At 59.2% G+C, this 16,204-nt stretch overlaps 1 protein-coding gene across 1 annotated transcript; it reads right to left on the bottom strand.

Annotated features, from left to right (window-relative positions):
* Nucleotides 1-653: 653 nt before the first annotated feature.
* Nucleotides 654-10,952, bottom strand: RIT1 (Ras like without CAAX 1). Its single transcript, XM_077463800.1, has 5 exons — nucleotides 10,789-10,952; nucleotides 8,881-8,937; nucleotides 8,498-8,571; nucleotides 7,197-7,388; nucleotides 654-1,226 (listed from the first exon to the last, which is right to left on the bottom strand). The coding sequence occupies exons 1-5, from the start codon at nucleotides 10,892-10,894 to the stop codon at nucleotides 993-995; spliced, it is 663 nt and encodes a 220-aa protein (XP_077319926.1). The 5' UTR covers nucleotides 10,895-10,952; the 3' UTR covers nucleotides 654-992.
* Between the last annotated feature and the right edge of the window lie 5,252 nt (nucleotides 10,953-16,204).

Raw genomic sequence — 16,204 nt, 5'->3', positions numbered from 1 at the left:
CCAGACAGTATACACCGATCCATCTCACCGAAGTCCTCCTCCCCCCAGACAGTATACACCGATCCATCTCACCGAAGTCCTCCTCCTCCCAGACAGTATACACCGATCCATCTCACCGAAGTCCTCCTCCCAGACAGTATACACCGATCCATCTCACCGAAGTCCTCCTCCTCCCAGACAGTATACACCGATCCATCTCACCGAAGTCCTCCTCCCCCCAGACAGTATACACCGATCCATCTCACCGAAGTCCTCCCCCCAGACAGTATACACCGATCCATCTCACCGAAGTCCTCCCCCCAGACAGTATACACCGATCCATCTCACCGAAGTCCTCCCCCCAGACAGTATACACCGATCGATCTCATGGAAGCCCCGCCCCCAGACAGTATACACCGATCCATCTCACCGAAGTCCTCCTCCTCCCAGACAGTATACACCGATCCATCTCACCGAAGTCCTCCTCCCCCCAGACAGTATACACCGATCCATCTCACCGAAGTCCTCCTCCCAGACAGTATACACCGATCCATCTCACCGAAGTCCTCCCCCCCAGACAGTATACACCGATCCATCTCACCGAAGTCCTCCCCCCCAGACAGTATACACCGATCCATCTCACCCCAGGCACACAAGAAGGACACAGACGCAGGTTTGTCAGAATCAGTGTTATTGTCACATATAAAAAAAAACAAAAATGTACAAATTTGTGCAAAATTCCTCCAATGTCTCCAGAACTGCCCCCGGGGCCCGGCTACAGGGGGCGCAATTGTTAGCTCCACCCAGGACTCTGGCCACGCCCCAGGCAGTGACTGTTAGTAGAGGGATTAGAGACTCCGCCTATACTGTGCAGTTAGTAACTGACCCTCCTGATCAGAGGGGTGCAGCCTGACAAATACATACATAGAGATATATACACCCAGCACTTCCTGCCACACCCGCTGGCCTCCCCGCACATAGACCCCGTGCTCCATGAGCCGCCCTCCCCCCACTCAGGTCACAGAGTCTTTCTTCTTCTTCCGGAAGGGGGATTTCAGGCGCCTCCACACCGAAGTCTTGGGTTTCAGTTTGCGCTCATTGGCCAGCGCGGCCTCCCGCTCCTTCCTGCGGATCTCCCGCACCAACGCATGGAAAACATCATCAATGTAGTACCGGAACGCCGCCGACGTCTCGAAGAACAGACAGCTGAATTCCCGCGCCAGGGACACGCCTTCCTCCTTCGACACCTGCAAACACAACAAACATCTGACTTATAACCTGACTGAGTTCTCTGAGGACTCTCGGGTGTCTGTATATAACCTGACCGAGTTCTCTGAGGACTCTCGGGTGTCTGTATATAACCTGACCGAGTTCTCTGAGGACTCGTGGGTGTCTGTATATAACCTGACCGAGTTCTCTGAGGACTCTCGGGTGTCTGTATATAACCTGACTGAGTTCTCTGAGGACTCTCGGGTGTCTGTATATAACCTGACTGAGTTCTCTGAGGACTCTCGGGTGTCTGTATATAACCTGACCGAGTTCTCTGAGGACTCTCGGGTGTCTGTATATAACCTGACCGAGTTCTCTGAGGACTCTCGGGTGTCTGTTTATAACCTGACCGAGTTCTCTGAGGACTCGTGGGTGTCTGTATATAACCTGACCGAGTTCTCTGAGGACTCTCGGGTGTCTGTATATAACCTGACCGAGTTCTCTGAGGACTCTCGGGTGTCTGTATATAACCTGACCGAGTTCTCTGAGGACTCGTGGGTGTCTGTATATAACCTGACCGAGTTCTCTGAGGACTCTCGGGTGTCTGTATATAACCTGACCGAGTTCTCTGAGGACTCGTGGGTGTCTGTATATAACCTGACCGAGTTCTCTGAGGACTCGTGGGTGTCTGTATATAACCTGACCGAGTTCTCTGAGGACTCGTGGGTGTCTGTATATAACCTGACTGAGTTCTCTGAGGACTCTCGGGTGTCTGCATATAACCTGACCGAGTTCTCTGAGGACTCTCGGGTGTCTGTATATAACCTGACCGAGTTCTCTGAGGACTCTCGGGTGTCTGCATATAACCTGACCGAGTTCTCTGAGGACTCTCGGGTGTCTGTATATAACCTGACCCAGTTCTCTGAGGACTCTCGGGTGTCTGTATATAACCTGACCGAGTTCTCTGAGGACTCTCGGGTGTCTGTATATAACCTGAACCGAGTTCTCTGGGGACTCTCGGGTGTCTGTATATAACCTGACCCAGTTCTCTGGGGACTCTCGGGTGTCTGTATATAACCTGACCGAGTTCTCTGGGGACTCTCGGGTGTCTGTATATAACCTGACCGAGTTCTCTGAGGACTCGCGGGTGTCTGTATATAACCTGACCGCGTTCTCTGGGGACTCGCGGGTGTCTGTATATAACCTGACCGAGTTCGCCGAGGACTCTCGGGTGAACCCAAGGAGCGCCGGCAGGGGAGCTGAGAAGAGGAAAAGCCAGGAGTCCAGGGCACCGGCAGCGGCCCAGAGAAAAAGGGAGAAGCCAGGAGCGCCGGCGGGGGAAGCCGAGAAGGAGAGGAGCCGGGAGCGCCGGCGGGGGGAGCCGAGAAGAGAAGCAGCCGGGAGCGCCGGCAGGGGAGCTGATAAGAGGAAAAGCCAGGAGTCCAGAGCACCGGCAGCGGACCAGAGAAAAAGGGAGGAGCCAGGAGCGCCGGCGGGGGGGGGAGCCGAGAAGAGGAGGAGCCGGGAGCGCCGGCGGGGGGAGCCGAGAAGAGGAGGAGCCGGGAGCGCCGGCGGGGGGAGCCGAGAAGAGGAGGAGCCGGGAGCGCCGGCGGGGGGAGCCGAGAAGAGGAGGAGCCGGGAGCACCGGCGGGGGGAAGCCGAGAAGAGGAGGAGCCGGGAGCACCGGCGGGGGGAAGCCGAGAAGAGGAGGAGCCGGGAGCACCGGCGGGGGGAAGCCGAGAAGAGGAGGAGCCCGGAGCGCCGGCAGGGGAGCCGAGAAGTGGAGGAGCCCGGAGCGCCGGCAGGGAGCCGAGAAGTGGAGGAGCCGGGAGCGCCAGCGGGGGGGGGGGGGAGCCGAGAAGAGGAGGAGCCGGGAGCGCCGGCGGGAGGAGCCGAGAAGAGGAGGAGCCGGGAGCGCCGGCGGGGGGAAGCCGAGAAGAGGAGGAGCCGGGAGTGCCGGCAAGGGGAGCCGAGAAGAGGAGGAGCCGGGAGCGCCGGCAGGGGAGCCGAGAAGAGGAGGAGCCGGGAGCGCCGGCAGGGGAGCCGAGAAGTGGAGGAGCCGGGAGCGCCAGCGGGGGGGGAGCCGAGAAGAGGAGGAGCCGGGAGCGCCGGCGGGAGGAGCCGAGAAGAGGAGGAGCCGGGAGCACCGGCGGGGGGAGCCGAGAAGAGGAGGAGCCGGGAGCACCGGCGGGGGGAGCCGAGGAAGAGGAGGAGCCGGGAGCGCCGGCGGGGGGAGCCGAGAAGAGGAGGAGCCGGGAGCACCGGCGGGGGGAGCCGAGAAGAGGAGGAGCCGGGAGCGCCGGCGGGGGGAGCCGAGAAGAGGAGGAGCCGGGAGCGCCGGCGGGGGGAGCCGAGAAGAGGAGGAGCCGGGAGCGCCAGCGGGGGAGCCGAGAAGAGGAGGAGCCGAGAAGAGGAGGAGCGGGGAGCGCCGGCGGGGGGAAGCCGAGAAGAGGAGGAGCCGGGAGTGCCGGCGAGGGGAGCCGAGAAGAGGAGGAGCCGGGAGCGCCGGCAGGGGAGCCGAGAAGAGGAGGAGCCGGGAGCGCCGGCAGGGGAGCCGAGAAGAGGAGGAGCCGGGAGCGCCAGCGGGGGGGGGGGGGGGGGGAGCCGAGAAGAGGAGGAGCCGGGAGCGCCGGCGGGAGGAGCCGAGAAGAGGAGGAGCCGGGAGCACCGGCGGGGGGAGCCGAGAAGAGGAGGAGCCGGGAGCACCGGCGGGGGGAGCCGAGAAGAGGAGGAGCCGGGAGCACCGGCGGGGGGAGCCGAGAAGAGGAGGAGCCGGGAGCGCCGGCGGGGGGAGCCGAGAAGAGGAGGAGCCAGGAGCACCGGCGGGGGGAGCCGAGAAGAGGAGGAGCCAGGAGCACCGGCGGGGGGAGCCGAGAAGAGGAGGAGCCGGGAGCGCCGGCGAGGGGAGCCGAGAAAGAGGAGGAGCCGGGAGCACCGGCGGGGGGAGCCGAGAAGAGGAGGAGCCAGGAGCACCGGCGGGGGGAGCCGAGAAGAGGAGGAGCCGGGAGCGCCGGCGAGGGGAGCCGAGAAGAGGAGGAGCCGGGAGCGCCGGCGGGAGGAGCCGAGAAGAGGAGGAGCCGGGATGCTCTGTGAAGTTGTCCTCAGAAGTCCTTCTATAATTTATGGATCTCCGTCACCTAACTATCCCCCCGACTTCCACAATCAGTGGGCACAGCGAGCGTTCTCCCTGGTTGGGGGGCTCCATGTGACCCGAAATTCTCCCGCATTCCACCCAATCTCAGGATTGCTCCGCCTCCCCACCATCTCTGTGAAAGTAGACGGGTCCCCCAATGTTGGGGGGTCTATAGTGTACCCCCCAAATGTATTTCATCCCTATAAAGTTCCACCCATAAAGACTCCTCACCCCCCTCCCCCGATACCAATGTCACCCCCCGATACCAATGTCACCTCCCCCTCCCCCCGATACCAATGTCACCTCCCCCGATACCAATGTCACCTTCCCCTCCCCCCGATACCAATGTCACCTCCCCTGATACCAATGTCACCTCCCCTGATACCAATGTCACCTCCCCTGATACCAATGTCACCTCCCCCTCCCCCCTGATACCAATGTCACCTTCTTCCCCCCCGATACCAATGTCACCTCCCCTGATACCAATGTCACCTCCCCCTCCCCCTGATACCAATGTCACCTCCCCCCCCCCCGATACCAATGTCACCTCCCCCCCCGATACCAATGTCACCTCCCCCCCCCCGATACCAATGTCACCTCCCCCCCCCCGATACCAATGTCACCTCCCCCCCCCGATACCAATGTCACCCTCTTCCCCCCCCCCCCATACCAATGTCACCTCCCCCTCCCCCCGATACCAATGTCACCCCCGATACCAATGTCACCTCCCCCCGATACCAATTTCACCCCCGATACCAATGTCACCTCCCCCGATACCAATGTCACCTCCCCCCCGATACCAATGTCACCCCCCGATACCAATGTCACCTCCCCTCCGATACTAATGTCACCTCCCCCCCCCCCCCCCCGATACCAATGTCACCTCCCCTGATACCAATGTCACCCCCTTCCCCCTGCCGATACCAATGTCACCCCCTTACCCCCCGATACCAATGTCACCCCCTTCCCCCCCGATACCAATGTCACCCCCTTCCCCCCCGATACCAATGTCACCCCCTTCCCCCCGATACCAATGTCACCTCCCCCTCCCCCCGATACCAATGTCACCTTCTTCCCCCCCGATACCAATGTCACTCCCCCCCCCCCGATACCAATGTCACCTCCCCCCCCCCCCCCCCCGATACCAATGTCACCCCTCTTCCCCCCCCCCCCCGATACCAATGTCACCTCCCCCGATACCAATGTCACCTCCCCCTCCCCCCGATACCAATGTCACCCCCCGATACCAATGTCACCTCCCCCCGATACCAATTTCACCCCCCGATACCAATGTCACCTCCCCCGATACCAATGTCACCTCCCCCGATACCAATGTCACCTCCCCCTCCCCCCGATACCAATGTCACCTCCCCTCCGATACTAATGTCACCTCCCCCTCCCCCCCCCCCCCGATACCAATGTCACCTCCCCTGATACCAATGTCACCCCCTTCCCCCTGCCGATACCAATGTCACCCCCTTACCCCCCGATACCAATGTCACCCCCTCCCCCCGATACCAATGTCACCCCCTTCCCCCCCGATACCAATGTCACCCCCTTCCCCCCCGATACCAATGTCACCTCCCCCTCCCCCGATACCAATGTCACCCCCTTCCCCCCCGATACCAATGTCACCTCCCCCTCGATACCAATGTCACCCCCTTCCCCCGATACCAATGTCACCTCCCCCTCCCCCCCGATACCAATGTCACCTCCCCCCGATACCAATGTCACCTCCCCCCGATACCAATGTCACCTCCCCCTCCCCCCTGATACCAATGTCACCCACCGATACCAATGTCACCTCCCCCTCCCCCCGATACCAATGTCACCCACCGATACCAATGTCACCTCCCCCTCCCCCCGATACCAATGTCACCCCCCGATACCAATGTCACCTCCCCCCGATACCAATGTCACCCCCCGATACCAATGTCACCTCCCCTCCGATACTAATGTCACCTCCCCCTCCCCCCCCCCCCCCCGATACCAATGTCACCTCCCCTGATACCAATGTCACCCCCTTCCCCCCCGATACCAATGTCACCTCCCCTGATACCAATGTCACCCCCTTCCCCCCCGATACCAATGTCACCCCCTTCCCCCTGCCGATACCAATGTCACCCCCTTACCCCCCGATACCAATGTCACCCCCTTCCCCCCCGATACCAATGTCACCTCCCCCTCCCCCCGATACCAATGTCACCCCCTTCCCCCCCGATACCAATGTCACCTCCCCCTCGATACCAATGTCACCCCCTTCCCCCCCGATACCAATGTCACCTCCCCCTCCCCCCCGATACCAATGTCACCTCCCCCTCCCCCCGATACCAATGTCACCCACCGATAACAATGTCACCCACCGATAACAATGTCACCTCCCCCTCCCCCCGATACCAATGTCAACCCCCCCCCCCCCCCGATACCAATGTCACTTCCCCCCCCCCCCCCCGATACCAATGTCACCCCCTTCCCCCCCCGATACCAATGTCACTTCCCCCCCCCCCCGATACCAATGTCACCCCTTCCCCCCGATACCCCCCCGATACCAATGTCACCCCCTTCCCCCCCGATACCAATGTTCACCCCCCTTCCCCCCCCCGATACCAATGTCACCCCCTTCCCCCCCGATACCAATGTCACCCCCTTCCCCCCCGATACCAATGTCACCCCCTTCCCCCCCCCCGATACCAATGTCACCTCCCCCTCCCGATACCAATGTCACCTCCCCCTCCCCCCGATACCAATGTCACCTCCCCCCCGATACCAATGTCACCTCCCCCTCGATACCAATGTCACCCCCCCGATACCCAATGTCACCCCCCCGATACCAATGTCACCCCTCAGATCAGGTTGTCCCGGGATATTTCCTCACCTGGCGCAGACGGGACAAATCAGACTTGTTCCCCACCAGCACCACGGGGGTGTCGTCCGTCCGCCGCACGCGGTAGATCAGCTGCTTGAATTCTCGCGCTTCATGGAAGCTCCGGCGATCGGTGATGGAGTAACAGATAATGAATCCCTCTCCGGCCCTCATGTACTGATCCCGCATGGCGGTGAACTCCGCCTACCGAGAGAGAGACAGTGACATCACAAACCTAGCCCCTCCCCCGTGCCATCGCCCCACCTCCGACTCCCCCCCCCCGTGTCATCGCCCCACCTCCGACTCCCCCCCCCCGTGTCATCGCCCCACCTCCGACTCCCCCCCCGTGTCATCGCCCCACCTCCGACTCCCCCCCCCCCCGTGTCATCGCCCCACCTCCGACTCCCACCCCCCCGTGGTCATCGCCCCACCTCCGACTCCCCCCCCCCGTGTCATCGCCCCACCTCCGACTCCCCCCCCCCGTGTCATCGCCCCACCTCCGACTCCCCCCCCCCCGTGTCATCGCCCCACCTCCGACTCCCCCCCCCCCGTGTCATCGCCCCACCTCCGACTCCCCCCCCCCCGTGTCATCGCCCCACCTCCGACTCCCCCCCCCCGTGTCATCGCCCCACCTCCGACTCCCCCCCCCGTGTCATCGCCCCACCTCCGACTCCCCCCCCCCCGTGTCATCGCCCCACCTCCGACTCCCCCCCCCCGTGTCATCGCCCCACCTCCGACTCCCCCCCCCCGTGTCATCGCCCCACCTCCGACTCCCCCCCCGTGTCATCGCCCCACCTCCGACTCCCCCCCCGTGTCATCGCCCCACCTCCGACTCCCCCCCCCCGTGTCATCGCCCCACCTCCGACTCCCCCCCCCCCCGTGTCATCGCCCCACCTCCGACTCCCCCCCCCCGTGTCATCGCCCCACCTCCGACTCCCCCCCCCCGTGTCATCGCCCCACCTCCGACTCTCCCCCCCCCCCCCCGTGTCATCGCCCCACCTCCGACTCTCCCCCCCCCGTGTCATCGCCCCACCTCCGACTCTCCCCCCCCCCGTGTCATCGCCCCACCTCCGACTCTCCCCCCCCCGTGTCATCGCCCCACCTCCGACTCCCCCCCTATGTCATCACCCCACCTCTGACTCCTCCCAATCCATCACATCCCAACTCCTCCCTCCACCCCATGCTCAGAAATCTCCACTGATAAGGTGCTGGTATCCATAGCGATGACTCTGCAGTCAGCCAAGGAAGTGATGAATTCTGATTGGTTGCTATGGAATACTGTAAGCTCCTCCCCTAGATCCTCCTCCACCCACCTGACCAGCAGTGTCCAGGATGTCCAGGTTAGCGGGCTCGTCATCGATCCGAATCCGGATCTTATAGGCATCCTCTGCAAGAGAAATGTACGGTCACCTACCGTGGGGGAGGGGAGGGATGGTGGGGGAGGGGTGTGGTCACCTATGGTGGGGGAGGGGATGATGGAGGAGGGGTGTGCTCACCTATCGTGGGGGAGGGGAGGCATGTGGTCACCTATGGTGGGGGGAGGGGATGATGGGGGGAGGGGTGTGCTCACCTATGGTGGGGGGAGGGGATGATGGGGGGTGTGCTCACCTATGGTGGTGGGAGGGGATGATGGGGGGAGGGGGTGTGCTCACCTATGGTGGGGGGAGGGGATGATGGGGGGGAGGGGTGTGCTCACCTATGGTGGGGTCGTGGTCCTCGGGGAAGCGATGACTGATGAACTGCATTGTCATAGCTGAGGGGACACAAATATCACACTCAGTACTGGTGGGGGGGGGGGGGCGCGAAGTAACCGCCCCCTCCTCCCCGTTACCCCTAGTAACCGATCCCCTCCCCCCGTTACCCCTAGTAACCGATCCCCTCCTCCCCCCCGTTACCCCTAGTAACCGATCTCCTCCTCCCCCCGTTACCCCTAGTAACCATTCCCCTCCTCCCCCCGTTACCCCTAGTAACCGATCCCCTCCTTCCCCGTTACCCCTAGTAACCGATCCCCTCCTCCCCCCGTTACTCCTAGTAACCGATCCCCTCCTCCCCCCCGTTACTCCTAGTAACCAATCCCCTCCTCCCCCCCGTTACCCCTAGTAACCGATCCCCTCCTCCCCCCCGTTACCCCTAGTAACCGATCTCCTCCTCCCCCCCGTTACCCCTAGTAACCGATCTCCTCCTCCCCCGTTACCCCTAGTAACCGATCCCCTCCTTCCCCGTTACCCCTAGTAACCGATCCCCTCCTCCCCCCGTTACTCCTAGTAACCGATCCCCTCCTCCCCCCCGTTACTCCTAGTAACCAATCCCCTCCTCCCCCCGTTACTCCTAGTAACCGATCCCCTCCTCCCCCCCGTTACTCCTAGTAACCAATCCCCTCCTCCCCCCGTTACCCCTAGTAACCGATCCCCTCCTCCCCCCCGTTACCCCTAGTAACCGATCTCCTCCTCCCCCGTTACCCCTAGTAACCAATCCCCTCCTTCCCCCTTACCCCTAGTAACCGATCCCCTCCTCCCCCCCGTTACCCCTAGTAACCGATCTCCTCCTCCCCCGTTACCCCTAGTAACCGATCCCCTCCTTCCCCGTTACCCCTAGTAACCGATCTCCTCCTCCCCCCGTTACCCCTAGTAACCGATCCCCTCCTCCCCAAGTTACCCCTAGTAACCGATCCCCTCCTTCCCCGTTACCCCTAGTAACCGATCCCTCCTCCCCCCCGTTACCCCTAGTAACCGATCCCCTCCTTCCCCGTTACCCCTAGTAACCGATCCCCTCCTTCCCCCTTACCCCTAGTAACCGATCCCCTCCTCCCCCCCGTTACCCCTAGTAACCGATCTCCTCCTCCCCCGTTACCCCTAGTAACCGATCCCCTCCTTCCCCGTTACCCCTAGTAACCGATCTCCTCCTCCCCCCGTTACCCCTAGTAACCGATCCCCTCCTCCCCAAGTTACCCCTAGTAACCGATCCCCTCCTTCCCCGTTACCCCTAGTAACCGATCCCCTCCTCCCCCCCGTTACCCCTAGTAACCGATCTCCTCCTCCCCCGTTACCCCTAGTAACCGATCCCCTCCTTCCCCGTTACCCCTAGTAACCGATCCCCTCCTCCCCCCCGTTACCCCTAGTAACCGATCTCCTCCTCCCCCGTTACCCCTAGTAACCGATCCCCTCCTTCCCCGTTACCCCTAGTAACCGATCCCCTCCTTCCCCGTTACCCCTAGTAACCGATCCCCTCCTCCCCCCGTTACTCCTAGTAACCGATCCCCTCCTTCCCCGTTACCCCTAGTAACCGATCCCCTCCTCCCCCCGTTACTCCTAGTAACCGATCCCCTCCTCCCCCCGTTACTCCTAGTAACCGATCCCCTCCTCCCCCCCGTTACCCCTAGTAACCGATCTCCTCCTCCCCCCGTTACCCCTAGTAACCGATCTCTCCTCCCCCCGTTACCCCTAGTAACCGATCTCCTCCTCCCCAAGTTACCCCTAGTAACCGATTCTCCTCCTCCCCCGTTACCCCTAGTAACTGATCCCCTCCTCCCCGTTACCCCTAGTAACCGATCCCCTCCCCCCAGTCTCTCAAGGGGTCACATGACAGGTGGGGGCGGGGTACTTACCGCTCTTCCCCACTCCTCCGGCCCCCAACATGACGAGTTTGTACTCCCGGGACCCCGCCGGTCCTCCTCCCCCTCCCCCACACGAGGGCCGCCCGCCCGGCTCCATCACCTTCCCGATACACAAGATGGCGGCCAGGAACCCCTTCCTGATAGGCGGAGCCCGGCACACGTCATCGGCCCCGCCCACCCTCTCACCATGGTGACCGGAGAGGCGAGAAGAGCGCGAGTGACGTCATCCTCCCGGCCTGAGTGAGCGACCAATCAGGTTCCAGTTCTAGATGACAGGAGAGTGGGCGGAGCCTTCCCCGGCTGTACAACCCACTCCACCGTCTTCAGGACGACTCCGCCCCTTCCCTCAGGAGGCGGTCCCCAGGCTCTGATTGGCCAGGAAGTGAGGTCACCCGGCTCTGCTTGGACAGGAAGTGAGGTCACCTGGTTCTGATTAAACAGGAAGTGGGGTCCCCTGGTTCTGATTAGACAGGACGTGGGGTCACCTGGTTCTGATTAGACAGGAAGTGGGGTCACCTGGTTCTGATTAAACAGGAAGTGGGGTCCCCTGGTTCTGATTAGACAGGAAGTGAGGTCCCCGGGCTCTGCTTGGATAGGAAGTGAGGTCACCCCGCTCTGATTAGACAGGAAGTGGGGTCACCTGGTTCTGATTAGACAGGAAGTGAGGTCCCCGCGCTCTGATTAGATAGGAAGTGAGGTCCCGGGCTCTGATTGGACAGGAGGTGGGGTACCCGGGCTCTGATTAGACAGGAAGTGGGGTCACCTGGTTCTGATTAGACAGGAAGTGGGGTCACCTGGTTCTGATTAGACAGGAAGTGAGGTCCCTGGCTCTGATTGGACAGGAAGTGGGGTCCCCTGGTTCTGATTAGACAGGAAGTGGGGTCACCTGGTTCTGATTAGACAGGAAGAGACGTCACCCGGCTCTGATTGGACAGGAAGTGGGGTCCCCGGGGTCTGATTAGACAGAAATTAGGTCACCTGGTTCTGATTAGACAGGAAGTGGGGTCACAAGCTCTGATTAGACAGGAAGTGAGGTCCCCGGGCTCTGATTGGATAGGAAGTGAGGTCACCTGGCTCTGATTAGACAGGAAGTGGGGTCCCCTGGTTCTGATTAGACAGGAAGTGAAGTCCCGGGCTCTGATTGGATAGGAAGTGAGGTCACCCGGCTCTTATTAGACAGGAAGTGGGGTCACCTGGTTCTGATAAGACAGGAAGTGAGGTCCCCGCGCTCTGATTAGACAGGAAGTGAGGTTCCCGGGCTCTGATTGGACAGGAAATGACATCACCCGGCTCTGATTGAACAGGAAGTGGGGTCCCCGGGCTCTGATTAGACTGGAAGTGGGGTCACCTGGTTCTGATTAGACAGGAAGTGGGGTCACCCAGCTCTGATTAGACAGGAAGTGAGGTCCCCGGGCTCTGATTGGATAGGAATTGAGGTCACCCGGCTCTGATTAGACAGGAAGTGGGGTCACCTGGTTCTGATTAGACAGGAAGTGGGGTCACCTGTTTCTGATTAGACAGGAAGTGGGTTCCCCTGGTTCTGATTAGAAAGGAAGTGAGGTCCCCGGCTCTGATTGGACAGGAAGAGACGTCACCCGGCTCTGATTGGACAGGAAGTGGGGTCCCCGGGGTCTGATTAGACAGAAATGAGTTCACCTGGTTCTGATTAGACAGGAAGTGGGGTCACAAGCTCTGATTAGACAGGAAGTGAGGTCCCCGGGCTCTGATTGGATAGGAAGTGAGGTCACCCGGCTCTGATTAGACAGGAAGTGGGGTCCCCTGGTTCTGATTAGACAGGAAGTGGGGTCCCCTGGTTCTGATTAGACAGGAAGTGAGCTCCCCAGGCTTTGATTGGATAGGAAGTGAGGTCACCCGGCTCTGATTAGACAGGAAGTGGGGTCATCTGGTTCTGATTAGACAGGAAGTGAGGTCCCCGCGCTCTGATTAGACAGGAAGTGAGGTCCCCGGGCTCTGATTGGACAGGAAATGACATCACCCAGCTCTGATTGGACAGGAAGTGGGGTCCCCGGGCTCTGATTAGACAGGAAGTGGGGTCACCTGGTTCTGATTAGACAGGAAGTGAGATCCCCGGGCTCTGATTGGATAGGAAGTGAGGTCACCCGGCTCTGATTAGACAGGAAGTGGGGTCACCTGGTTCTGATTAGACAGGAAGTGGGTTCTCCTGGTTCTGATTAGACAGGAAGTGAGGTCACCCGGCTCTGATTAGACAGGAAGTGAGGTCACCCAGCTCTGATTAGACAGGAAGTGGGGTCACCTGGTTCTGATTAGACAGGAAGTGGGGTCACCTGGTTCTGATTAGACAGGAAGTGGGTTCCCCTGGTTCTGATTAGACAGGAAGTGAGGTCCCCGGCTCTGATTGGACAGGAAGAGACGTCACCCGGTTCTGATTGGACAGGAAGTGGGGTCCCCGGGGTCTGATTAGACAGAAATTAGGTCACCTGGTTCTGATTAGACAGGAAGTGGGGTCACAAGCTCTGATTAGACAGGAAGTGAGGTCCCCGGGCTCTGATTGGATAGGAAGTGAGGTCATCCGGCTCTGATTAGACAGGAAGTGGGGTCCCCTGGTTCTGATTAGACAGGAAGTGGGGTCCCCTGGTTCTGATTAGACAGGAAGTGAGGTCCCCGGGCTCTGATTGGATAGGAAGTGAGGTCCCCGGGCTCTGATTAGACAGGAAGTGGGGTCATCTGGTTCTGATTAGACAGGAAGTGAGGTCCCCGCGCTCTGATTAGACAGGAAGTGAGGTCCCCGGGCTCTGATTGGACAGGAAATGACATCACCCAGCTCTGATTGGACAGGAAGTGGGGTCCCCAGGCTCTGATTAGACAGGAAGTGAGGTCCCCGGGCTCTAATTGGTGTGGTCACCTATGGTGGGGGAGGGGTGTGGTCAACTGGTTCTGATTAGACAGGAAGTTAGGTCCCTGGGCTCTGATTAGAGAGGAAGTGAGGTCCCCGGGCTCTGATTGGACAGGAAATTATGTCACCCGGCTCTGATTGGACAGGAAGTGAGGTCACCTGGCTCTGATTGGACAGGAAGTGAGGTCACCCGGCTCTGATTAGACAGGAAGTGGGGTCCCCCGGTTCTGATTAGACAGGAAGTGAGGTCACCCGGCTCTGATTAGACAGGAAGTGAGGTCACCCGGCTCTGATTAGACAGGAAGTGTGGTCACCCGGCTCTGATTAGACAGGAAGTGAGGTCCCCAGGCTCTGATTGGATAGGAAGTGAGGTCCCCGGGCTCTGATTAGACAGGAAGTGAGTTCACCCAGGCTCTGATTAGACAGGAAGTGGGGTCACCCAACTCTGATTAGACAGGAAGTGAGGTCCCCGGGCTCTGATTAGACAGGAAGTGAAGTCACCCGGCTCTGATTAGACAGGAAGTGAGGTCCCCAGGCTCTGATTGGATAGGAAGTGAGGTCCCCGGGCTCTGATTAGACAGGAAGTGAGTTCACCCCAGCTCTGATTAGACAGGAAGTGAGTTCACCCCAGCTCTGATTAGACAGGAAGTGAGTTCACCCCAGCTCTGATTAGACAGGAAGTGGGGTCACCCAACTCTGATTAGACAGGAAGTGAGGTCCCCGGGCTCTGATTAAACAGGAAGTGAGGTCATCCGGCTCTGATCGGACAGGAAGTGTCCAAAACAAGACATTCTGAGGTCACGCGCTCTGAGGTGAGCGGACATTACCTGGGGGGAGCACCGGAGTGTAATCACCGCTGAGGATCGTTATATTGACTGATCAATTCACCTTTATTATCTCTGTAATAAGGACACAGAGAGGTCAGAGAATCACCGACTTCTATACACCGGAGCACTTTATAGATCACTTTTCTATCAACATTTATATTTTATCACATATCTATATTCACGTTATCTGAGCCACTTCTCTATTATTATATTCTGGGGTTGGATTTATAGGCACATCACTTTACATAACAATTTGTTTTTTTTGTTTTTTTGCTGCAGGTTCAGCAGATCATTAAAGTGGGGTGCCCCCTAAAAAAAAAAAATTAAAGTCAGCAGCTACAAATACTGCAGATGCTGACTTTTAATAATCGGACACTTACCTGTCCCGGGGTCCAGCGATGCGGGGGAACGAAGCCCCCCCCCCCTCATTCCCCGCTCACGGCGCCGTCATGCGTTCTGTGGGCACCCGCCTGTCACTGCGCATGCGCGAGCGGCGCAGGATGCCGTGATACGCTGTACAGTCACCTGGGACACGTGACAGGTCCCAGGTGACTGCGCGGTGCGAGGGAAAGTGATGTCACCAGCCTGGGCAAGGAAGAAGGCAGATTACGAGGGACCCCCTAGCAACAGGCATTTAGAGGTGAGTAAAAAAAAAAAGAATTTCCAAATTTTATATATGTTTTTTTTTTAATTTTAAACTTTTTATTTTTTTGGTGGCAACACCACTTTAAGTGCATAGTGCAGCGATATATATAAATCTTGTGTAATAATAATACACACAGTATGTGACAAAAGTAAGTACACCCCTCAGTGACATTTGTGTAAATCTTTTCATGTGACAACACTGAAGAAAAAAAAAAAAGACTATGGATTCTGATTCAGTACACCCCTAAGTGAAAATGTCCAAATTGGGCCCAAAGTGTCAATATTTTGTGTGGCCGCCATTATTTTCCAGCACTGCCTTCACCCTCTTGGACATCAGCAGAGCTTCACAGGTCACCACTGGAGTCCTCTTCCCCTCCCCCCATGATGACATCACGGAGCTGGTGGATGTTGGAGACCTTCCCCTCCTCCACCTTCCCTCTGAGGATCCCCCACAGATGATCAATAGGGTTTAGGTCTGGAGACATGCTTGGCCAGTCCATCACCTTCACCCTCAGCTTCTTTAGCAAGGCAGTGGTGGTGTTGGAGGTGTGTTTGGGGTGGTTATCATGTTGGAATACTGCCCTGCGGTCCAGTCTCTGAAGGGAGGGGGTCATGCTCTGCATTAGTATGTCACAGTACATGTTGGCATTCATGGTCCCCTCAATGATCTGTTGCCCCCCAGTGCCGGCAGCACTCATTCAGCCCCAGACCATGACACCCCACCCCCATGCCTGACTGTAGACAAGACACACTTGTCTTTGTCCTCCTCACCTGGTTGCCCCCACACACGCTTGTCACCATCTGACACCAAATACCTTTATCTTGGTCTCATCAGACCACAGGACATGGTTCCAGTAATCCATGTCCTTAGTCTGCTTGTCTTCAGAAAACTGTTTTTGGTCTTTCTTGTGCATCATCTTTAGAAGAGGCTTCCTTCTGGGAGGACAGCCATGCAGGCCAATGTGATGCAGTGTGCGGCGTATGGTCTGAGCACTGACAGGCTGACCCCCCCACCCCTACAACCTCTGCAGCAATGCTGGCAGCACTCATACGTCTATTT

This window comes from Lithobates pipiens, unplaced genomic scaffold (genome assembly GCF_037356315.1).
Source record: "Lithobates pipiens isolate NorthernLeopardFrog02 unplaced genomic scaffold, aLitPip1_a1.2 Scaffold_30, whole genome shotgun sequence".
In the NCBI taxonomy this organism is placed as follows: domain Eukaryota; kingdom Metazoa; phylum Chordata; class Amphibia; order Anura; family Ranidae; genus Lithobates; species Lithobates pipiens.
Note: the sequence above shows the minus strand (reverse complement) of the source record. Positions and strands in the feature narration are given on the sequence as shown.